Consider the following 24920-nt stretch of genomic DNA (forward strand, 5'->3'; position numbering starts at 1 on the left):
TTATATGGCTTCCAATATTTTACTATTAGGGATGACACGTACCTGTGGACTTCTATAGGACCTACAGTGTCTTGCCTCCTCTCTCCCATTCACATTGACTCTGCTTTAGCTTTAGCACAGATCTGCACTGTTATGAATCCTCCTGACTGGCCTCTTTGCTTCCTTTTAACTGTCACTGCACAAATATTAGGGGGTTCTTCTATGTGCCAGGGACTCAGTGTAGATAGGGAAGAACACATGAATAAAACACAGGAGAAACCAGGCTCAAAAAACATCCTAGCCTTTCTCTTTGCCTTGGCTACAGTCAGAATAGGAGTGACAGGTATCAGGCAGGTGGATAAAAAACAAATTTCCTTATTGTCAGCACTTTGTTGGCAAAATAGGCCAAATTCTATAGCCAAACAGGTTCCTCTGATTTCCCTCAAGTTCAGACTCTTGAACAACCTATGGGGGAGATCATGTGTAGAGGGACAGATGGCTGCTCAGGTGGTGGCCAGGGGAACTGTTGTCTCATGACTGTCAAGCTGTCATGGGGGACAGATAGACAGGCCGGTGTAGCCACCTCTAGAAAACTCAGGTGGGTTTTCCCAAATGGAATCGGGGGAAATAAAGTCTAAGCCCCCAAGTAGTAGCAGATCCAAGAGAATGGGACAACTGAGCTGCCCAGGGGGGGAGGATTTAAGTGTAGAAACTTACCATGTTAGAACCCCTGACTGCCATGTTTCCCCAACAGCCCCCAAACACATCACCACAAGTCACAATCTCTCCTGACTCTATTAGCAGGACTGCTACTCTCTGTCTAGTCACTCAGGGTTAGGGCCTTTTCTTCATAAAAACACAAAAAGAAAGGAAATAGAATGCCCCTAATTGTAAACCACAGAGTTACCACCCAGTACTGGCGTGTTCATCAGGAGCATGTGTGGTCTTTCAGAGCCTACACAAAATATTGCTCAGCAGTATGTTTGGTAACAACTTTCAAATATATGACAATTGTCCTCAAAAGATCAAAAGTAAACTATCACTAAGTCCTGGCAGAAAACAGAGCCTGAATCACAGACTTTCAGAAGCACACTGTTATTGGAGCGGGAAGACAACTCAACAAGAACTGGAAGATAATGGAGGGACACCCAAACTGAAACTCCTCCCCTCCTGACTGCTATCCTTTTAGGGAGCATGGCCTAGGATGGCCATCCTTCTGACAGACTCCTTTGCTTTCCCCTATAGATTGAGCTGATACTCCTGTGAAGAAATTTTATCTCATGTTCTTATTAGTCATAGATTTGAACAGTGAAGGACATTTCCAGAAAGCTGTGCCCCTGCTTCCCCAACATACCCTGCTCTCAGAGATGTGTCATGGCTTCCTGATCAGCATAGTCAACCAGGTCTTACCACCAATGCTGCTGCTGTATTTGTCACCTTCACCCAGACTCCTGGCTCCCACCACTAAGAATTGTCAGTAAACAGATTCCATGATCTACGTTTTTGACAAGACCTCCCCAGTTATCTTTGTGGTGAGCCACTGGCTTTCACAACCCAGCTGCACCAAGTCCTCTTGCCTCCTGTTCTGTCACGTTGGTCCTTGATGAAGGACACTCCCTGGGAGACCAGGAAGAACCTGTGACCCAGGCCAGATAACTGGAGCCCTTCCCCAGACACTTCTAGCTATAAAAACAGGCTGGGCTGCCTAAGATCACATGGCACAGAGCAGATGGAAACCTGTGGGTAAAGGAGGTAAAGCTGGGGATGGAGGGCAGAAGGTAGGAGGTGGGAGAGAAAAGAAAAACTATCCTGACAATAGCACTGGTGTTCTTGGATCTCGTTATGTAGGAAGTCAGAGCCACTGCTGTTACCACCCTGTCTGTCATCAGCTTTCTACTCTCCTTCCTGGCTTAAGTTGGTCTGAGTTGAGTTTCTGTGACTGGCAACTGGCAGACCCTTTTAGTCCATCCTTTACTTCCACTTCCTCATTAAACATATTTGGGATGTGATGTGTTCTCTTTCTTACATACACACCTTAAATAATCGCTTGCCTCAAGACATGCTGACAGCCTCACAATGCTCTCAGAACTCAGCCAGCATCTCCCAGCGAGTCCCCACTCTGACTTTCCAGATTGAGAGCCTCACAGTGCTCCTCATGGTGCTTCCAGAACTCAGCCAGCATCTCCCACTGAGTCCCCACTCTGACTTTCCATACTTCCTATTACTTTCTGACAATTAAGCTTGTCAAGACACATTGTTCCTCAAGCACACTGTCCTGTCTGTGCCTTGCCAGGTTGAGCTTGCCTTCTAGAATAGCCCTACACACCTCTGCCCATTTAAATATACTGAAGAGAGAAAAGGGGGTCCTACCACTTTTCAAGTCTACTTCACATTCCAAAGTCTTTCCTAAGTAGGCCCCATGCCTGTATATGCAAGTGTAAATCTCTTCAGCCATAACAGCATCTGCCTCATGTTCTCAGCTTGGTTCTACCATAGGCTTTGTGTTGTCATATCTTAGGGCCCTCTTGTTTAGGAACAAGACCAAAAACTACCGTGATGCCAGAATCAGAACCCTGAAACTCACTCTTGCCTCGCTATATTCAGGTTCATCCTAACCTTCCTCCAAAACATTTCTGAGTTCACGCTTGATGAGGAAAGTCATTCTGCAAGCTATGATTATGTGTTTCTCTTATTGATTGATGAATAAAGCTGTTTTGGCCAATGGATAGGCAGAATTTAGCAATCCAAACAAAGATGGAAAAAGAAGGAAGACAGGGTTGAGGAGATACCATGTAGCCTGTGGGGAAGCTGGCTGCCAGGAAATCACCTAGGTAAGTCACAGCCACATGGTGATAAACAGATTAATAGAAATGAGTTAATTTATAAGAGAAGAGCAAGCCAATAAAAAGCCTAAGTCATTGGCCAAACAATTGTAACTAATATTAAGCCTCAGAGTGGTTATTTCATAGTGGCTGTGGGGACCCAGTGGGTGAAGAAAAACAGATCCAGTAGGACCCAGACTAGATGGGTCTATATATGCCCATCATTCCTGTACCCCTCAGAACACCTACCCCATTAGACCCATCTTACCTAACCTAGCTACACACTGCAGCCATCACCTTCCCAGGATGTAGATCTGAATACTCTCTTGTTCACCCAGAGAGCCCAGGCCCATATTCCCTTGGCTCGGCTTCTGTCACATGTCCAGGCCCACTGCTTACCACTCTACTACTATCCAAACCATACTGTCAAAGTATCCTACCAGCCAAGGGATTTTAATGATGTTTACCTTTGGAAAGCTCTCTCCACACCTACCTAGTAAAGTCCCCAAATTCCAAGTGCTCATTCCCCTAAGAAGTCATTAAATGCCAAGTTAACAGCACTAGGTAAACCCAACTTTACCTTTACACCCAATGCACAGATCAAGGCCAATCACTTTCAGGAAAGTTTCAGTTTCACTACTAGCCTTTGCTGGCAGAGACCATTAGCAAATATACCAAGCACTGTCCTGGTCAACTCCGTTGGCATCCACCACTGACAGTACTTGATAATAGCAAAATGCACTGGGGATACTGATATCCCACAAGCCATTGCCCCTGACACACCAAGGTTAACTGGTAGGCACTGACTAGACAAAGATATGACTAAATCCCCAGTCATCACAACACAAGTCTCTTGACCTCCCTAGTCCTCCACTTCCTTGTGTGTAAAACACAGTTAACAATAAGTGGCTGTCAACCTAGATGCCCCTCAACTGAAGAATGGATAAAGAAGATGTGGCACATTTACACAATGGAATCCTACTCTGCAGAAAAAAAGAAAAAAAAAAACAATGGAATCTTGAAATTCACAGGCAAATGGATGGAATTTGAAGAAACCATCCTGAATGAAGTAACCCAGTCACAAAAAGAGGAACATGGTATGTACTCACTCATATATGGATTTTAGACATGGAGCAAAGGATCATTAGCCTATAATTCACACTGCCAGAGAAACTAGGATACAAGGAGGAATCTAAGAGGTTCATATAGATCCCTCACAGAAGGGGAAAGGAACAAGATCTTCTGAGCATATTGGGAGTAGGAAGGGGGCAGTGAGTAGAGAGGGATCTAGGAGAAAGAGAAGGCGAGGAGAGCAAAGCATGTGGGACTAGGAGGATTGAGTCAGGGGAGGAGGAATAGATGAGGGAACACACACACACAGACACAGAGAGAGAGACAGAGAGACAGAGAGACAGAGACAGAGAGAACATGAAAGAGGGAGCCATTATTGGTTTGAAGAGAAAACTGAACCTAAAGAAATGTCCAGAGACCTACAAGACTGAGTCCAACTAACAACTTGAGCAACAGTGGAAAGGCTACCATAAATGTGCTTCCCTGATAATGAGATTGATGACTAACTTATCCACCATCATAGAGCCCTCATCTAGTAGCTGATGGAAACAGAAGCAGACATCCACAGCTAAACACTGAGCTGCACTGGAATCCAGACGCAGATGGGGAGGACAAGACTAGGCTACAGAAACCCACAGAGACAGCTGACCTGAACAAGGAGGAGCTAACGGGCCCCCAGACTGATAGCTGGGAATCTAGCATTGGACTGACTCAGACCCCCTGAATATGGGTCTCAGTTAGAAGGCCTGGGCAGTCTAAGGGACCTCTGACAGTGGAACTAGGATGTATCCTTGGTGTATAAAAGGACTTTGGGAGCACATTCCCCATGGAGGGATACTCCCTTAACCTAGAGGCAGGAGGGAGGGCCTAGTCCCTACTCCAAATGACTTGACAGATTTTGTTGACCCCTCCTCTGGAAGGCACCACCCTCCCTGTGGTCTGGGGAGTGGGGGAATGGGATGGGAAGGTGGTATGGGGGCATGGGAGAGAGGGAGGGAGAGGGAACTGGGATCCATATGTAAAATAAGAAAAGAAAATCCAGTAAGTGGTTGTCTGACTTTTTTGTTTGTTTTGTTTTGTGACTAAATAGGAGAATGAATTTAGGCAAATGTTGGTGCTAGCGCCTGATACACAGGTGACTGATATTTGCTGAATGAATGAGTCTATGAATGAACAGCCCACAGCATGGTGATAGTCTGTGAAGAAACATCTTTTGAGCCTGCTTTCCAAAGGACTTCAGGTAGAATTACATTTGAGTCTAGTCTGTCCCTAGTGAAACCCTTAGACTGATTCAGCCATTCCCATGTGGCCATGAAGGATTGCTGTGTCATTTCACAGCTTTACCAGGGCCCAGGCACTTAAACTGATCCTCCCCAAGGGGAATCCAGCCATCTTACTAGCAATGTGACCCACCAGGTGGCCTCAAACACCCTGACCACAGCTAGGCCCTGCCCCTTACTCTATTAGCCAATGGGGCTGCAGAAGACTCCAGCTTGGCTACCTCAGTTGGTTTTCTGACTCTCTGGCAGCTCTGCCCATCCCTTCATATTTTACTATGTGGTACTGTGGAACTTGTAGTTACAAAGGAGGCCTCTCAGGCTCTGCTTGCTAACTAACTCGCTTGAGCTCTGTTTCTGAAGGTCTTGAGTTACCTACTAATGGCATGTTAAATTCCTGCCCCTACATAGCAATGCAGAGTAGGAAACCCAACTCTATCCGTTTGGTCACTGCAGACAGATATAGCCTTGAGTGAACTGAATATTAAAGTACATCTTAAAAGTTCCATTTCAATCAAAGTGACAATGAATTCTCAATCACCTAAGAGGCAACTCATGTCAATTCACAGGTAGTTTGGTAAATAAGTGTTGGATGGATCAAGTATTTCCTGTCTTGAATCAATCACATCACTGTACCTCAATGTCATTGATTCCCATGGTGTGCTTAGCTCTCCTTCCCTGTAACACCTTCATTCAACCTACATTCAACAAATATCACAGCCTGTGACAAAGGCCTGGAGCTCTGGAGCCTATAGGAACATATAGGGCCACCCCAGGCACTAAGACTCCACTGGTGAGTTAGTTATTTTACAGTTAGCATTAGGATTTCTTCTGAGTTATACATATTTTTTCTTTCCACACACAACTTGATATTGAAGGGTAGGGGAGATAGCTTTGCTTATATATACCAGGATGCTGCAGGCACACAGAAACATTTCCTAAATGGTTACTAAATCAAGACAACCCATTTCATGGCACATTCTCTAGCCTGTTAGAACTCTTCTTTGCACAAGATCTCCTGAGAAAATTGGGAGCACAATGGGGCAGGGAGAAAAAGTGAAAGGGAAGGGGGAAAGGAGAGGAAGAAGGGGAACATAAGGGAATTGGATGGTGGAGATGGGGGAAAGACAGAGGGACAGAGAGGAAGAGCAAGGAAAGAGATAACTTGATTGAAGGAGTCATGGGGTTATCGAGAAACCTGGTACTAAGGAAATCCCTGGGAATCTCCAAGGATGCCTGAACTGCCCTTCCCCTGTGACTGATAGATTGGTGACTACCTGAACTATCATCATAGAACTTTCATTCAGTAACTGATGGGCAGATGCAGAGATCTACAGATAAGCACTGTGGAACTCCAAGAATCCAGTGGAAGAGAGGGAGGAGCGATAATATGAGCAAAGGGGGCAAGACCAGGCTGCAGAAACCCACAGAAACAGCTGACCTCAGTTACTGGGAGCTTACTGACTCCAGACTGACAGCTGGGGAACCTGCATGGGACCGAACTGGGTCCTCTGAATATGGGTGACAGTGTATGGCTTGGGTAGTCTGTGGGGCCACTGGCAGTGGGACCAGGATTTATTCCTGGTGCTTTTTGGAGCCCATTCCCTATGGAGGGACACCTTGCTCAGCCTAGACACATGGGGAAGGGCCCAAGTCCTGCCTCAAAGAGATGTGACAGACTTTGTTGACTCCCTATGGGAAACCTTACCCTCGCTGAGGTATGGATGGAGTGGTGGTGGTGGAGGGAAGGTGGGGAAAGCGGGAGGTGGGAAGGGAGTGGGAACTGGGATTGGTATACAAAATTAGAAAAGATTGTTTCAAATTTTAAAAAATCATGTCTTAAAAAAGAACTCTTCTTTGCAACAACACAGGTGAGTGACGCTGCCTGTGAGCTGGTAAGTGCTCTGAGGTAGGAACTGGGCCACCCTGCTCATGCCTGACACAAGGCATGGCCTGTATACACACTCAATGAATATTGCCAAATATGTGAGCAGGACATCTATCTCAGAAGCAAAACGTCCTCCCAAGCCCCTTGCCCCTGCCCCGTGTGAAGAGATGGTGGCCAAGAATCCATAGCAAGACATGCCTTCTTTTACTTACTTACAGGTTGACCTGGGACTCTAGTTCAGGGTCTTTTGTTGGCCAAGTCTGAAGGGGCTGGATGCCGAAGGAGAGGGATGACTTCGCTTTCCAGAGGAGGGTTTGTGCCAGCTGACTCCCACAGGACCCCTTGGTCAGTGGATCCATTAGTGGGCCTGGAGGCTGAGCTGCTGCGCTGAAGCAGAAGGAGATGGGAAAGGTGCTGAGAACCAGATAAGCCTGCAGGTTCACCATAGCCCGATCTAGAATCTCCCCAAGGACGGCCTGTCTGCTCAGGAGCATCAGGAAGAACACTAAAGTACAGTAACCCAGGTGCCAAGCAAGGCTGTGTCATGACCTGTGCATAGTGTTGCTCAGGGGTCTGTATATGGAGGAACTGCTTGGGATCAATCCAAATCCCACATCTATCAACTAAGATCACATCACCCATACAGAAGTCAAAAGGATCTCCCTATGATTTGGATATGAGCAGAGTGTCCCTGAAAGGTAGATAGGTTGAAATTTAATTCCAATTTTGAGTATTAAGAAGGTGGAGACATTCTGTCTACAGCATGTAAAGGCAGAACCTTTGAGAAGAGGTTAGGTCACTGGCATTAGGCCCCCATAATGGATGCACACAGGCACACACACACACAGAGGCTCTCTCTCTCTCTCTCTCTCTCTCTCTCTCTCTCTCACACACACACACACACACACACACACACACAGAGGCACATATACAGACAGGCAGGTACACATGCACACACACACACATACACACACACACACACACCTTGCACAATCTCAAGAGTCTCCCAGAAAGAAAGCATCATGTAGACCCTCATACTTTAATTGAAACTTAGAGCTAAAAATAAACCACACTTACTTTATAAAGTTACTCAGCCAACTGTAAGTACTCTGTCCTGTTAAGGAATAATTCATATCTAAAGATCCAGTGGATATTCAAAAAACCACCAGTTCAGCAGGCATGGTGGTGCATGCCTTTAATCCCAGCACTGGGAATGAAGAGGCAGGTAGATCTCTGTGAGTTTGAGGCCAGCCTGGTCTACAAAGTGAGTTCTAGCACAGCTAGGGCAATGATACAGAAACCCTGTCTCAAAACAACAACAACAAAATATCAGCTCATTTATACAAAAGACAATATTGTCTGAGCAAGAAAAGCTATGTTTAGAGAGATTAGCAGTGGTGGAGTCTAATGCCATCACTATCGTTGTACAGCAGTACCATTGGTTCATATAATTTCTATCTATGAAGGATAGAGACATGGCTCAGCAGTTAAGAGAATTTGCTACTGTTATAGAGGACCTGGGTTATCTTCCCAGTACCCATATGGTGGCATACAACTATTTGTCACTCCAGTAGATCCAGTGCCCTCTTCCAACCTCTGTAGGAACCACGTACATAAATGTTGTATAGACAAATAGTCAGGTAAAACATTTGTATATAGAAAATAAATAAATCTAAAACAATTGTTTAAAGCTATGGAGAGCCATAAAAAGGGCTCAAGATTGACAACAAAACTAGAGATACAAAGAACCGAGTTCTCCACCTCAGGAGTAATAGCATCTAGCATGGAAACAGGACATGCCTGTTGAAGTGACAAATGGACTGTGCATAGGATCTGCACTGAGAAATGCACCCCTGAGATTTGCCTGCTCTCTCTCTTCTGGCACAGAGGGAGGTGAGACAGCCAGTTCTGAAAGGGAGGAGTACACTGCTCGGAAGGCAGCAGCAGTGTTCCCTCTGACTGCAATGATTTCAATTAGCAGCACCCTCGCTCACCTCGATCTCAAGTGAAAGACAGACAAGCCAACTGAATCCAATTATTGAGAAAGGGAAAAACAAGAAGTGAGAACATGTCATTCAGGTAACTTGAGTCCTTGTTCTAGGGCCACGGTCACTCATGGTTGGTTCAAAACATACCATTTTCTTAATCCCCAAAGTGGGGGGGGGAGAGGAAGGAAGGAAGGAAGGAAGGAAGGAAGAAGAAAGAAAGAAGAGCACTGGCCAAGAGGTGCTTTTTAAACTATCTTTTTCCTGGAAAGATTGTGACAACGTAGAGGGCAGAAGGGCCAGAGGTTCCGGCAGTGTCCTCTGTGGAGGGATCTCCACGGGAGCTATGTGCCTAGAGACCCAGGGAAGCACCTCCTCTGGGTCTCTCTGAGTTGTTCCAGAAGTGCTAAGCAGGTCCCAGACTGAGACATAATTAAAATAGAAGTCATCCTAGACCTATGCCTAATGAAGGAGTCCAAATCCACCTGTGCCCCACCTGTCCCTTTGACCCTTCTCTTGTTAAGACCCTCTGGCATTCCTTCTTTGTAAGAGATGATTCAGCTCTCCCCTCACTTTTTCTGGGTTGGCAAAGCCTCCTGTTGTACAACTGACCTGCAAGTCCACTAGCTTCCCCCATTTATCTTATAACAGCTAAGCAGACATCAAATGCTAAAGCCTTTCACCTGTGGCAGTTCTCCAGCGTGTGTGACTCTGTGCAGGCCAGAGTTTGACATCAGGTATCTTCCTCAATTGCTCTGTGGTGGTTTGAAAGAAAATGGCCCCCAAAGAGAGTGGCACTATTAGGAGATATGACCTTGTTGGAGAAAGTGTGTCACTGTGGGAGTGGGCTTTGAGGTCTCTTTTCTCAAGCTTCACTCAGTTGACTTCCTGTTGCCTTCAGCTCCAGCACCACGGCTGCCTGCACACCCCTATGCTCCCCATCATGATCATAATGAGCAAACCTCTGAACTGTAATTGAACATTTTCCTTCTAAGAGTTGCTGTGCCGCTCCTAGCTCTGCCACTAACTCTGGAGGGGGACAGTAATGAAAGAGATATCTAGATAGAGGGGGCATTTTAGGGCCAGGGAGAAACCTCATGCCAGGGAAACTCCCAGGAATCCACACGAATGACTCCAGCTAAGACTCCTAGCAATAGTGGAGAGTGTGCCTTCTCTTGTAATCAGGTTGGTGACTGCCCTAATTGTCATTAGAGAGCCTTCATCCAGTAACTGATGGAAGCAGAGCAGAGATCCACAGCCAAGCACTGGGCTGATCACTAAAGTCCAGTTGAAGGGAGAGAGGAGGGATTGTATGAGCAAGGGGAGTCAAGATCATGATGGGGGAACTCACAGATACAGCTGACCTCAGCTAGTGGGAGCTCAAGGACTCTGGACCAACAGCTGGGGAGCCTGCATGGGACTGATCTAGGCCCTCTGCATGTGGGTAACAGTTGTGTAGCTTGATCTGTTTGTGGGGCCCTTAGCAGTGAGATCAGGACCTGTCCTTGGAGCATAAGCTGGCATTTTGGAACCTATTCCCTATGCTGGCTGGGTTGCCTGACCAGCCTTGATGCAGGGAAAGAAGCTTGGTCCTGTCTCAACTTGATATGCTATGCTTTGTTGACTGCCATGGGAGGCCTGCTCCTTTCTGAATGATGGAGGAGTAGATTTAGGGGTGGGGAGTAAATGGGAGGTGGGGGGATGGGAAGAGTGGAGGAAAGGAAACTCTGACTGGTATGTAAAATAAATTAAAATAATTAGTAAAAAAAGAAAGTGCAATTTAAAAGAGTTGCTGTGGTCATGGTGTCTCTTCACAGCAATAGCAACCCTAAGACAGACATGCTCTATACCACCCACACTCTTAAAGATCCACTTATATGCATAACTGTTTGCCTGTAGTTATTTGTGAACATCATGTGTATGACTAGTGACTGCATTTGTGAGCCAACAAGTGGGTGCTAGAAACAAAACCCAGGTCCCCTGCAAAAACAGTGAGCACTCTTAGCTGCAGAGCTATCTCTCCAGCCCCTGGAGCTCACTGAAAGGTTAGACTATAGACCCAAGATCCTCCTGTCTCTGCCCTCCCAGAACTGGGATTACAGGTTCATGCTGTAGAGGGTGCTGGGAATATGAACTTGGGACCCCATGCTTGCACAGCAAGTACTTCTGGCCAAGACAGCCCCATGTCTGAGGCTCAGTGTCACTTGAATTTATTGTTGCTTTAGCACTAAAACAACAAATAATAAAGCAGTACTTCAAGGGAGACACATTTTCTTCTGAACACTTGAGGTTTCTTTCCATTACAAAGATCATTATTTGTATGCAAAAGATTAACAAAGTGCTTTCCAATCCCAACTGGGGGTGGAGAAGAAGGAAAAAACTAAGTGAGTATTCAGGTTTAAGCAACATTTTATAAAGGGACAGCTGGCTGAAGCTGTGTTGTTTGGTGGTCACATTAGCCACATGTGGCTATGTGGCTACTAAGCAACTGAAATAAGGACAGTTAGCTGTGTAGGCTTAACATTTTCACACAGTGTTTATGGAAGATTTGTGTAAGACTTAGTACAATTAACACACAAAACATCTCACTGATAATTTCTTATACTAATTACATGTTGCATTCTTTGTGTGTGTGTGTGTGTGTGTGTGTGTGTTACACACACGTGTGTGCATGTACAGTCCAGAGGTCAACATTAGATGTCTTCCTCTGTTTCTCTCTACCTTATGTCTTGAGACAGAATTTCACACTGAACCTGGACCTCAGTGATTTGGCAAGATTAGATAGCCAGTGAACCCTGGAATCCTCAGGTCTCTATTCTCAGAGCCGGGGTTACAGGCATACCCTGCCATGCTCACCTGGCTTTTTACATGGGTGCTAGAAATCTGAACTTAGCCCTCATTCTTGCATGTCAAATCCTTTACTGACTGAGCCAGTTCCCCAGCCCTTGGATTCTTTTTAATGTGGCTAGTGGAAAACATAAAACTCCATATGTAACTCGCTTTTTGTTTCAGACAGTGCTGTTCAAGCAGAAATGATGCCTTAAAATTGTCTCCAGGTAAGTTGTCCTGAGATAAGGAACTGGGTGCTCATTATCCTGTAGCTTCAGTCCTTGGTTGAAGAGCACTGTGTTATTAGGGTTTCTATAGCTGTGACAGAATACTATGACCAAAAGCAACGTAGGGAGGAAAGGGTTTATTTCTTCTTCTTTCATTTTTTTTTTTTTTTTAGGAATCTCTCTTTTTAAGATTTATTATATATACAATGTTCTGTTTGTATGTATGCTTGCAGGCCAGAAGAGGGCACCAGATCTCATTACAGATAGCTGTGAGCCACCAAGTGGTTGCTGGGAATTGAACTCATGACCTTTGGAAGAGCAGCCAGTGCTCTTAATCACTGAGCCATCTCTCCAGCCTCCGGGGTTTATTTCTTCTTACAGGTTGCAGCCCATCATCCAGTGAAGTCGGACAGAAATGCAGGCAGGAACTGATGCAAAAGCCATAGAGGAGCACTACTTACTGGCTTACTTCTCATGGCTTGCTCAACATGCTTTCTTATATACCATAGGACCACCTGCTGAGAGATAGGGATGCACCCCACCCTTTACAATGGGCTGGACCTTCCCATCAATCACTAATTAAGAAAATACCCTACAGGGTTGCCTACAGGGAAATCTTAAAGAGACGTTTTTCTCAACTGAGTGAACCTCTACCCACATGACTGGAGCTTGTGTCAAGTTGAAATAAAAGAGGATAACTGACTCTTTGTCAACTTAACACACCAATACAACACTATTAAACAATAACCTTTCCTTTTTTGTTCATCCCCAAGATCTCATAATAATGTCAGAATATAAACATAGCATAACTTTAAAAGTCCCACAGTCTTTAAATTTTTAATACTTTAGCCAGGTGTAATGTTACATGCCTTGAATCCCAGCACTTGAAAAGCAGAGAAAGCCAGATCTCTGTGAGTTTGAGGCCAGCCTGGTTTACATAGTGAGTTCCAGGACAGTCAGAGCTACATAGTGAGGTCCTGTCTTGAAAAACAAAACAAACAAATTCAATGCTTTAAAGTTCAGTTTCTTAAAATATCCAGTCTCTTTCAAGTTCAAGCCATCTCTAAAATATCAATGTTTTTTAAATAACCAGTTTCTCTAAAATCTCTCTAAAACGCCAAAGTCTCTCCAAAATTCCAAAATCTTCAAAATTTCAGTCTCTTAACTGTGGAGTCCAGTACAATAAAAAATAAGTTAAGCCAGCCATGGTGGCACACACCTTTAATCCCAGCACTCGGGAGGTAGAGGCAGGTGGATTTCTGACTTCCAGGACAGTCAAGAATGTTACACAGAGAAATTGTTTCAAAAAACTAAGAAACCAACTAACTAACCAACCAACCAAACAACCAACCAACCAAACAATATGTTTAAGACTTTCTTATTCTAAGAGTGAAGAATAGGGCAGCTATGATCTTCAATAGTGTAAATGACTCAATGTTTGAGGTCTGGGACTCCCTCAGCCTTGGCTCAGCTCCATTCTCCAGTTCTGCCTTCCATTGTGCAAACAGCACAGCTTGTCTCCTAGGCTCTGGCTGGCTCCACCCCACAGCTGCTGTCATGTCATCTTTCGTAGTTGTCCCACGGTACTGCTATCTCCAAATGTTGGGTCTTTGTTACAACTAGGCTATACTTTCACCAATAGCCTCTTTCAGGCTTTTAAAAGAGGCTCTAACCCATCACATGATGCCAGATCTCAGCTTCTCTCCATGACTGCTTCAACTACAACTGAGGCTGCACCTTCTCCAGTGGCCTCTCTGGGCACCAAGCTTCTGCTGCTCTCCATGACCCTTTTGTGCTTCAGAAGCAGTACCAGCTGAGAGACTCTTGCACATTTTCTGTTCAGCTGCCAGCATGAGATGCAGCCTTGGCTCTCTTTGTTCTGACTCTGAGAAAATAATCCCAGATTTACAATCCTATATGACACTGGTCTCTTCTTAGTCACTGCTCATTTCTCAGCTCCAGCTAACCAATATCAACTGTGCCCATAAAGCAAAGCTTTCAATTTAGTGGTGTTTGTCTATTGTTAATCACAGCTGACTCTTAAGCTCCAGCTAACTAGACACCATAGATTCCTAACACAATACCAAATGGTCCCCATAGTCTTTAAGTGACTCTTAAACTTGCCTCTGAAATTTTACAGCTGGGTCTCCATCATCTGTACCCCTCAGCATTATCTTTTAAGTATCTACAAAAGCCCATAAAGCTCTGAATACCCCAAGACTTCTCCAACCCAAACTTTCAAGGTCCTTCCACAATCCTCCTCAAAAATGACCATTCTGTCATACCAATGCCCCACTCCCAACTTCTCTATCAGATGGTGTTCCTAATCCTTTGGCAAACACCATGACAAAAAGCAACTTGGAGTATAGAAGATGTATTTCATCTTATAGCTTATAATCCAAGCCAGAGAAGTCAAGGCAGAAACTCAGATAAGTGCTGATAGAGGCCATGGAGGGGAACTGCTTACTGGCTTGCTTCCCATGTCTTTCTCAGCCTGCTTTGTTATACACTCCAGGACCACTTGCCCAGGGACCATCCAACATCAATCATTAGTTAAGAAAATATACTACAGACTTGACTACAGGCAATGTTACAGAAGTATTTTCTCAGTTAAGACTCTCTTTCCCCTAATGGCTCTAGCTTGTTGACATATAAGTAGCCAGGACAGCTACAGGGGACAGTGATATTGCAGTGCAGGTGTGAGGAGGTGCCCCTGTGGGTGCTGGAGATGTGCTGAGAAAGTTGAGTCGCATGTAGAAAACACAGACATGGTAATGTCTCTAAGACCACTCAAAGCCTGGGAGTGTTAGTGGCATCCCCTTCAGCTAACAGTTTGGTTTCCTTGCTGGATTTTCAGGTCTTTACCTGACAAAAATGTTTGGCCATCATTCTGCAACTATTCTTGTTTTTATTAACTGTGATTGTTTTTAGATATAGCCCAGATATGCAATGTTACAGAAAGAGATAAAATACTGCACGGATAGTTTCCTGGATTTTTAGTTTTATATACTGGGAATGTTCTAATGCACCAATTTATAGCCCTTTAAAGGCTTTGCTAAAAACCTGAAAATGGAGCTGGGTGTTGGTGGCATACACCTTTAATCCCACCACTTGGGAGGTAGAGGCAGGAGGATCTCTGTGAGTTCGAGGCTACTCTGGTCTAGAGAGTGAGTTCTAGGACAGGCTCCAAAGCTACAAAGAACCCGTCTTGAAAAACAAAAACAAAACAAAACAAACGAACAAACTGAAAATGGTAGCTCTTCTGAACCCACCATTGACCTTTTACCCTTTGTGCTTCAATTTTCTTTCAAACTGTTTGGATTCTGTCCTGTCACTGTTCATTTTAAACTGCTCATTAATTTCTTTTCATAACTATTTAACTTAAATTAAAAAGCATGTTTCCTTATACCTGGAACATAATTTATCTTCATTGCCTATTTAAAATATTCAATTAAGAACTTCTTAAGAAATGGGAAGAGTCTACAGCCATACCACCCTGAATGCATCCAATCTCTTCTGATCTCTGAAGCTAAAGCAGGGTTGGGCCTGGTTAGTATTTGGATGAGAGAAATGGGTAAAACTAGCAGAAATAAGCAAAATTGTCCAATAAAAGAAAATGTATCAAAAGTAAGAGGATGGCCAAGGTCTACACTACAATTCTGGAGATTTGCTGGTATGTGTGGACACAGGAAAGAGACAAGGAAACTTCCTATCTTACTGTAATGTGAGGGAAATAAACAAGTGTTTCACCTACCTAATCTGTTCATATTTGCCTTGGATGGGCACGGATTGGCAAGTAGCTCAGGCAAACTGGCTAGCAGGCATCTTCTTCATATTACCCAGCTGGCTAATGAGAAGAGGCAGTTTCACCCAAGAAACAGCAAAGTGAAAGATAAACATGACTTAGATCTAAACTTCTTGAAAGGTACATGTGAACCCATCCAAAGAAGGACCCACCGTCATGGAAAATCCTACAGAGACCCTCTGTAGGGGCTGGCTGCTTTATGTGTATGGGAGGTGGATAGCAGTAGAGAGCCCGGCGAAGAGTCAGATCTGTATTTCCAAGCCTTCCCACTGTTTATTCATCGACATTCTGAACTGTTCTCTTCATCCAGGTGGTACTCACAGCCAGGCAGGCATGGTCAAGCCTGCTGAGGTCTCATGATGTGGACAGCTTGGCATCACAGAAAAACATCTCTATAGGCAGAAGGTAGACACACTAGTAGACAAGGCAATTCAATCTCAGCTCTGCCCCTCCAGCAAGGCACATACCTCACCACACCCATCACTGCTGTTCAGCCACAGTCCACTAGGAGCCTGAGGAATTACAGGGAGACACACCCACCCCACAGGCACCTGTGATCTCACACATTGCTTGTTCTGACCATTCACTAAAGAAAACCTTAACAAGTGTCAGTCAGGATTTGTACCCATCTTCAAACCAAGCTTTTGAGGTCTGGGCTGACAGCCATCAAGGGAGCAATATTCCCCAAAGAGCAAGCTGGGACAGCAGTGGATGAACCATCCATGGACACCAGTCAAATCCCTCCACTGCCAAAGAGAAACTGTTTCCCTTCCCACTACACAATTACTCCTCACCTCAGAGTCCTTTGACTTCATGACAATGAAGGTGCTCTGGCTATGCATTTGTTTATGAGCATATGGGCTATCTCATGGTATTAGATTGTCAGATCTGTAAGGGAAGGAACCCTACCTGGGTTAGAGCATTTCCAGACACCTAGCACATAGAGGGACTGTGTGAACAATTTGTGCAATGAATTAATGACCAGGTGGATGCCCAGAACACAGACAATTCCATTTGTGAAGGAAGAACATGCCAGGATACTTGGGCCTTTCAACTGTCTGACAGAGATTAGCCATGCCTTCGGCTGGATGGCCCCACTGTCTTACTGGTCTCTTGACAGGGAGCTGCTCTGTGGCACTGAGCCAGATGCAGAGCAAAGATGGACCCGAGGCACATCCAGGCTTGATGTGTGTAAGACATGAGGAAAAACTTACTGGCTGGCAGTGTTTCCAGACACACCTTTCTTTCAGGTCAGAAAGCAAGACAGGTGCTCATGTGTTTAGTTCCATCTGTGCTATTCGCTCACTTTTTATGCCTAGAAAGCCCACATCAGTCACCCATCTGAGGCTAGGGTACCACCAGTTTTTCAAGCTGTTGTTGCAATGGCAGAAGAGATATGCTACCTCCAACACACTGGTGTGACTTTTTCCATGACCTCTTCCTTACACTGCAAGAGTTCAGCCTAAAATGCCCCAGCCCCCTTTTCTGTCGTTAGAGTTCAGGGTATGATTTAGATTATAGGTGTTCCAGAGAAGCAGAAAAGAAACTCAGGCATCATTTTGCTCTGCAGATGGTAAATGGGTTCTGTGGATCTGGGCTCAGTCACTTTTTGATTCTAGAGTTTTCTGAAGCATCAGTAATAATGGTGTAATGGGCAATAAGGTTCTACAGTTAATGAAGGCAGCAGCAGCTTCAGTCCTCTGGCCTTAGCTTTCTGTTGTTACTGGGTGTTTTCGGTGCTAGGGAATCCAGTCCAGTAGCCTCTCTATCTCACTCTCTAGCTTCCTCCCTACTGGTTTTTCATCATGAAGTGTAATCTTTCTTTCCTGATGACTGCAAGAAACCTTACTAGGAAGGAGCACAGAGTGGTTTCAGGAGGTCACACTAATCAGCCCCGCCCCTCCACTTTCTAATCCCCCTCTGCTTATCGGGGAAGGCAGGTATCTGTTGTCTGCCACAGACCACTGTTGCTTTGGCCTTTACAGTATTTGTTGGATTGGACTATTGGCTTAACAGCAGATGGAACTCTACGAGGGGTAGGCAGGCTACAGATTTCTACCAATTGGAACAATGTTCAAACTCCACGAGCAGCAGAAGAGGCTGTGTACTTTTATTGGAATACACGGGAGTGTAGCCTTTGAGAATACTTTGTTTGAAGCACTCAGTACTTCTCCAGCAGGGAGAAGTTCTACTGTGCAACAAAACACAGTGCCTAGGTCACTGGGGGGAAGCACACTTTGTTCACACCTGGTAAATTGCTTGGCTCTGTTTTGAGTCTTTTCAAGTCTGTTGAAAAGTGTTAGATCCAAAAGTGTGCTGAAAAAGTAAAATGACTGACAAATAGTCTATGATGTGCTAACTTCTTCAATGACAAAAATTAACCACATCTCAGAGCCACTCTAGCCTGGGGGAGGCACTGGGTGTTAGGAAGCCCTTAATTTGCTGAGGGTCACCCTGCTTTACTAACCCCACACCTACTGTAATGGTAGATGTAGCTCAGGGCCACATACCCAGTGGGTCTCATTGCTTCTTCATATGTGAGAAAGCTGCCAGTATTGCCATTATCTCCTCTATGAATTTTTCTTTTTCTTTTCTTTTCTTTTTTTTTTTTTTTCTTTTTTTTTTTTTTTTTTTTTTTTAAGATGAAGCACTTTCCCCATCCCCAAATCCTTTCCCTTTACTGGATAGGTTTCATCCAATGTAAACATCTTTACAAAAGAAACAAAACATGATTTTTTTAAAAACGCATCCTGCCACTCAGGTGACTATATTGGATGTTTTCAATTGTTTCATGTCGTTATCTCCTCCCTAGGGTAAGTGAGAGGGCTTGGTGGTATCAGCAGTTGAGCCTAATGACCTTGAGTTCAGTCCCTGGAATCCACATGGTAGAAGGGGAGAACCAACTCCTTACAAATTATCTTCTGACCTGTACATGTGCACTGTGGCACATGCATCCATACAGGTACAAGTATGCACACATCCCCACACTAAACAAAATGTAAAACAAACAATCAACAAAATTTTAACCGAACTGAACTGAGATGTGCTCTAAGTTAAAATACATACTAGATTGTGGATGAAAAAAAGTAAAATATCTTGGTATTTTAAAGTATCTATTACATGTTAAAATGATAATGTTTTTGATATACTGAGTCAAAACATTCAAATCAATTTCATTTATCTTTGTTTTCAATAGTATGATTGCTAGGGAAAAAAATTAATTCCCCAAAACTTTTCATTGAAAGAAATACATTTTCTAGCTAGCTTTCCAAAGCAAGAACACAGGTTGACAGTGTTTCTAAGGATTTATGTTCTGATGCAGTTCTGCTGAAGATTTTTCTTTTTCAACTGCCTCTCTCTAATCTTTCCAACTTACATGCTGAAACTCAACCCCCAAATTGGTGGTATTAAGAGAGAGGACCCTTGTGGGTGAGTAAGGCCTGAGGGCTCTGCTTGTACAAGTTTTAAAAGAGGCAAAGGAGTTATTAGCTTCACTTGACTCTCTATCATGTGATGATGCTTCTAGAAGGCCCTGTCTCTGAGAAACAAGCACTCATCAGTTACAGAATCAACTACCTAAGTTTGGATTTTAAAGCCTCAGGAATGGTGAGCAGCACATTTCTGTTGATTACAAATTATAAATAATGTACTCTAAAATGTCTCTGCCAGCAAGCGGTCCAATGAACAGCCTTCTACCTAAGTCTCTTTGCAGTCAAAGCCAACTCCTAGCTTTCTGTCCTCTTAGATCCTAAGGTTTTAGAAACAACCAGATCCCCTGCCCCCACCCCCAATCTGAATGCTGCTTTTGAGTTTTCCCAGCACATCTCACTATGAAGAAGTTCTCCAATGCCTACAGCACTGTCTGTCAGGCTTCAACTCTCTTCAGATCTTCAGCTCTGCAAACCAGATGACCAAACCTAATTTCCCATATTAACCTTCTGCAGCAAAACTAATTTAACTATTATCTTTCTCTGAGAAAGGAAACTGGTTTGCATTAATTTCAAATCTTAGTGAATAATAAAAGTTGGCTTTTCTTCTCCTGTATCTAGAACAGATATGAAAATTCATTTCTTCTGTTGGTCCTCAGAGCCCATTGTGTTGGCCCAATGCAAGACAGCTTTTCATAGTCTTTCCCAAGAATAATCCTATTTATCCAAAAGAAAACTGACAGCACCAGATTTATTTATGATTAAATACTCAAGGCCTTGACACAAACAAAAGAATAATGGCAAGATACAGAGAAACTAAAGACTACAAAGATGGTGCCATTTAAGTGTTCACTACCAAAACTACTCAAAACCAGAAAGCCTACAAAATGACAACAAACTGCAATAGTCAGAAGAAACATGTGGGAGACAAGAAGGTGGCCACATGCATGAAGGGTAACTGCTCTTTTCAGAACCCAGTTTGGCCTGGAAAGCAACATGAATAAGAAAGCATTTGTCTTGGCATCCGGATTTGTTCTTGAAGGCATAGGCTTTCTGCATGACTAATGAGGAGGCCATCATGTACAGAACAATATTTGGAAAAGGACAAAATACATTTTCCACTCATAATTCAAACTCTTCTGTCTAGTGGGGACTCTGCAGCCACAGTGGCTACACTTAGCAACAATAGTGTAATTACTGAGCTAAGATATAGTCTTTTAAAACAAGATCTAAATCACAGCACCAAGCCGATTCTGTGGCCGTGGACAGTACCCAGACACCTGGATTCTAGGAAGGTTTCCTAGATCTAACAGCACTTTGGTGAAGTTAATACCCACTTTCTTCTGGAGAGAGCACTGTGATTCTCCTCTATGAAGTTACTCCTACCTCTTGGTCTCTATGAATGGAAGTGATTTCTCCTCAGTTCTGAGTTGAGCACATAGCCCAGGTCTGATCATTTGGCTCAAGGATGTCCCCAGCCAGTGAAGGTCAATCCAGACATTTCTGGGATAGAAAGTAAAACTATAGTAGTTAATTTACCTTTGCCTATCTTGAGAGTCAAGTTGAGCTGGTTAGTTTTTTTTTTTTTTTTTTTTTTGTTAACTTGATACAAATTATCTACAAAGAAGAAAACTCAGTTGAGAGAATTCTTCCATCAGATTTGCTTATAGGCAACTCTGTGGGATGTTTCCTTGATTCATGGTTGATGTGTTAGGGTCCAGCCTGCTGTGGGTAGTGCTAACCACTGGGCAGGCAGTCCTGGGTTGTATAAAAAAAAAAGCAGTTTGAGCAAACCATTGGAAGCAAGCCAATAAGCAGCATTTCTCTATGGTTTCTGCTTTAGTTCCTGCCCCAGGTTCCTGCTTGAGTTCCTACCCCAAATTCTCTCTATGATGAACCATAACGTAAGATAAAATAAACCATTTCTTTCCCATGTTGCTTTTGATCCTGGTATTTATCACAACAATAGAAAGCCAAGTAGGACAAAAGTCAACTCAGAAAATGAAGACTCTGATGACATTATTGAAATCCTGGATCAACTACTCCCAAAGCTCGATCCTACCCAGTATTATACAATACCATGAGGCAAGACCTCTTTTTTGCTTGCCATTCAAGCAAAAAATGTACACATAAGGCATGGATACAAACCTATCAGAAATAATGGTGGTATATTACTAGTCCTGGGCAGAGTGAAAGATTTCAAAGGAGGTTACAGTTCTGAATAGCCAGAAGAACCACCTATATTCCAAGCTATTCTCTTTCACCTGGAATTCAAACCATGGACACTGCAAGTGGCTACACAGAAAGAAATATTAGTGATGGATGGCAAGGATAAGGCAAGCTTCAACAACGCTCTTAGCAAAGACACCAAAACTGTTCACTAATAAAGTGGCTTGGATTAGGGCTAGAGAAAAGACTTGAATTGGTAAAATGCTTGCTGAATCAGGACCATAGTTCAATGCCCAGAACCCATGTGAAAAAGCCAGGTGAGACAGCATGTGTTTGTAAGTGCTGGGAAAATGGAGACAGGTAGAAGTTCCCTGGGGCTCACTGGTCAGCCAGATAAGCCTAACCTGATTTCCTGGTAAGAGAACCTGATTCAAAAGAACAAATTGAAGGGCTCCTGAGGAATGACACAAGAGGCTGTCTCTGGTCTCCACATTCACATGTGCATATGCACACAGAACAGTACATATACAAGTACGTATGTATACACACACACACACACTCACACACAAGCTTACTTTAGAATTAAAAACTCCCTGGCCTTATACAGAATATGCAGAAGCTACATGCTCAGCTACAAATGTTTTTGGAGAAAAGTTTCCTGTATGACCATTGAAGACTGGGTTTGGGGAGGGGGTGCTGGTGGGCTAGGAAGTGGGGGGGAGTGTTGAGAGGAGAATATGATCAAAATACATTATATCAAATTCTCAAAGAATGAAAATATTTTAAAACGAAAAAATTCATCTGGTAAATTCAACCCCATTGATAGGTAACTTTGCTAATGCTGTTCACAATAAGCTTGGCCTCTGTGAACTGTTGCAGCCCAAGTGACAGCCCAGCAATTGACAGATAATTTAAAATAACTCAGGCTCATTATTTGTCTTTCTTGATTGCTAGGAAGTGGGGGAGGGGGCGACAGAATCTTAAAGTACCATGTACCTGCCTACTAGTGCCTTTTACACAGAGTGGATATGGCTGAGAACTTTTGTAAGACAGTTACTCATTCTGTCCTGACACTTCCCAGACTCCTGTGAGTAGCACTTCACACATTAGGTCACTAAAGCTCACATCAATATAGGCCATGTTACAAGTTCACTAACCAAGATCCATAGAGGCTAAGCAACTTTCCTAAGTTCACCTATAAAATCATGATGAATACATTTAGGGCAAGTTGTTTAACAGAACAGGTCTCTTCTCTGACACCTCCAGGTATACAAAGCTAGTCTTTCTCACTACTGCCAGCCTGATGCCCAGTGCATGGGCCATTCCTTGATCCTCCACATTTATTAGCTTCTGTGTGTGCACACCAGTTATCAGAACTGACACAGGCTATTTAGCAAAGAGAACTGCCAAACTGAAGCAGATGTTGCAGAAGTTCATGCTTGTGTGAAGACTCATTCTCTTTCTTACACACACACACACACACACACACACACACACACACGCACACTTGTGATAACATGATGATTTAATACAGTTAAACTTATTCTCAAAGAGCCTAACCATGAAGCAAGGATATTTAAACTTGATACAGTTGGCAATGAAAAGTAACTGAGGCCCACAGATGTGGCAAAGGCTTTCACTATTGGTTGTGCTTCAAAAACAGCTGCAGAGCTCTGAGACAGCTGCAGGCTCTCTAGATCAATGGGTTTGGCATAAGGAACTATGCACCTTTATAGTTAGAATGTATACAAGAGGTTTGACACACAGCCAGAACTGTGAGGTCATTTGGGATATTGAATTAAGGAAGTCATTTTTAGAGCAATGAAGATAATGGAGAATTACTTTGTATTCTAACTTTAAAATTTAATTAAACATGGGGAAATTGAAGATGAATATTTATCTACTTTTAAGTTAAGGGATTCTTTTACATGCACATAAACAAGAGGAAGAAGTCAGTGAATCTAAAGTTCAAGACAATTGCATACACACACACACACACACACACACACACGAAAACCACCATATGGAAAATGAAAAGGCAAACTGGAAAAAATATCTCCTACATATTTCACCAAAAAAAATACCCTTAATAAATAAAAAGAACTTTAATTCTATAAGGAAAAAATAAATATTTCAAAAGAAAAGTGAAGATAGTGAAGATCATGAATACAAATATCTTAAAATAAGTACAAATTATGAACAGCTTATGAGAAAACTTCATTAATAAAGAAATTCAAAATAAAACAAGGTATCACTTTGGCAAATGTAATGGTAACCCTATTGGTACTCTCTGGCACCATGCTTCCAAAGCCTTAAGAGGTTCCTTTGTTCCAGGCAGTGGTGGCACACAACTTTAGTCACAGCACTGGGGAGGCAGAGGCAGTCGGATCTCAGTGAGTTCCAGGACAGCCAGGGCTATGTAGAGAAACCCTGTCTCGAAAATTGGGGAGGGGGGATTCCTAAAGGATTTCTTACTATATTTATGATGTGTTGAGTGAAAAAGTCAATTAAAATGGTAAATATTCATGTAGAAGAGAGAGATATTATACCTACACTGGGACTATGAATCAATAAATTATCCACCGGGTGTGGTGGTGTACCCCATTAATCCCAGCACTTGAAAGGCAGAGGCAGGCGGAGCTCCGTGAATTCAAGGCCAGCCTGGCTTACATATTGAATTTCAGGCCAACCAGGGCTGTATAATGAGACCTGTCTCAAAAACAAGCAAGCAAGCAAAGAAAAACAAAACACCAAAAACCAACAACAAAATTATCCTGTTTATATTTTTCTTGCATTTTCAAATTTCATCTAATGAATTACTTTTAGAACAAAAAAAAAAAAAAACCAGCCAATCCTTACTCTCTTACGGGTCACAGTGTATCAGAGAACAAAAACACCCTGGAGGCTTGGAAGTCATTTAATCCTTGAAGAATCTGGTCATGAAGACAAAGGGGAGATGTAATTTTTAGGCTGGCACTGTCCAGGATGGCAAACATTTCTCCTCTGTCTTTGACACACTCTCATCAGTACTGCTGAAGCAGAGTGTGGCAAGGACTGAGAAAGTCCAATTAACAACAACAAAATGGCTGAGGTGGCAGCGTTGGAGTTGTTCGCATTGCAAGTTGAGCAGTTCGTATTGCAAGTTGAGCACAACTCAACACTCAGAATCTCAGACCTGCTTCACAGCCACAGGTGTCTGTGGCTCCCACACTGGATGGGGTGTGTCACTAAACCACTTTATCATCTCTGGTGTTCTCTGCAGCAGTACTGCCCTAAACACCCGGCCTCAGGCCACAGAGACTCTCTTTGCTCTCATCTCTTGGTATCTCTTCCTATTCTCCATACTCTAGCCATAGAGATTTCTAGCTGTCTAGGTCTCCTATCTAAGGGAAATGTACCACCCAGGTTACCACACAATATTTAGAACCTTCTTGGATGCC

General features: G+C 43.5%; 1 protein-coding gene across 2 annotated transcripts in view; it reads right to left on the reverse strand.

Annotated features, from left to right (window-relative positions):
• Positions 1-24920, reverse strand: part of Garnl3 (GTPase activating Rap/RanGAP domain like 3) — a 151371-nt gene that overhangs the window by 125060 nt on the left and 1391 nt on the right. For both annotated transcript variants that reach the window (XM_051185222.1, XM_051185223.1), the window contains exon 2: positions 7254-7424. In XM_051185222.1, coding sequence (XP_051041179.1) covers positions 7254-7424 — 171 coding nt within the window. The remainder of the gene's footprint in view (positions 1-7253; positions 7425-24920) is intronic.

Source organism: Phodopus roborovskii, unplaced genomic scaffold, assembly GCF_943737965.1.
Source record: "Phodopus roborovskii unplaced genomic scaffold, PHOROB, whole genome shotgun sequence".
Lineage (NCBI taxonomy): Eukaryota > Metazoa > Chordata > Mammalia > Rodentia > Cricetidae > Phodopus > Phodopus roborovskii.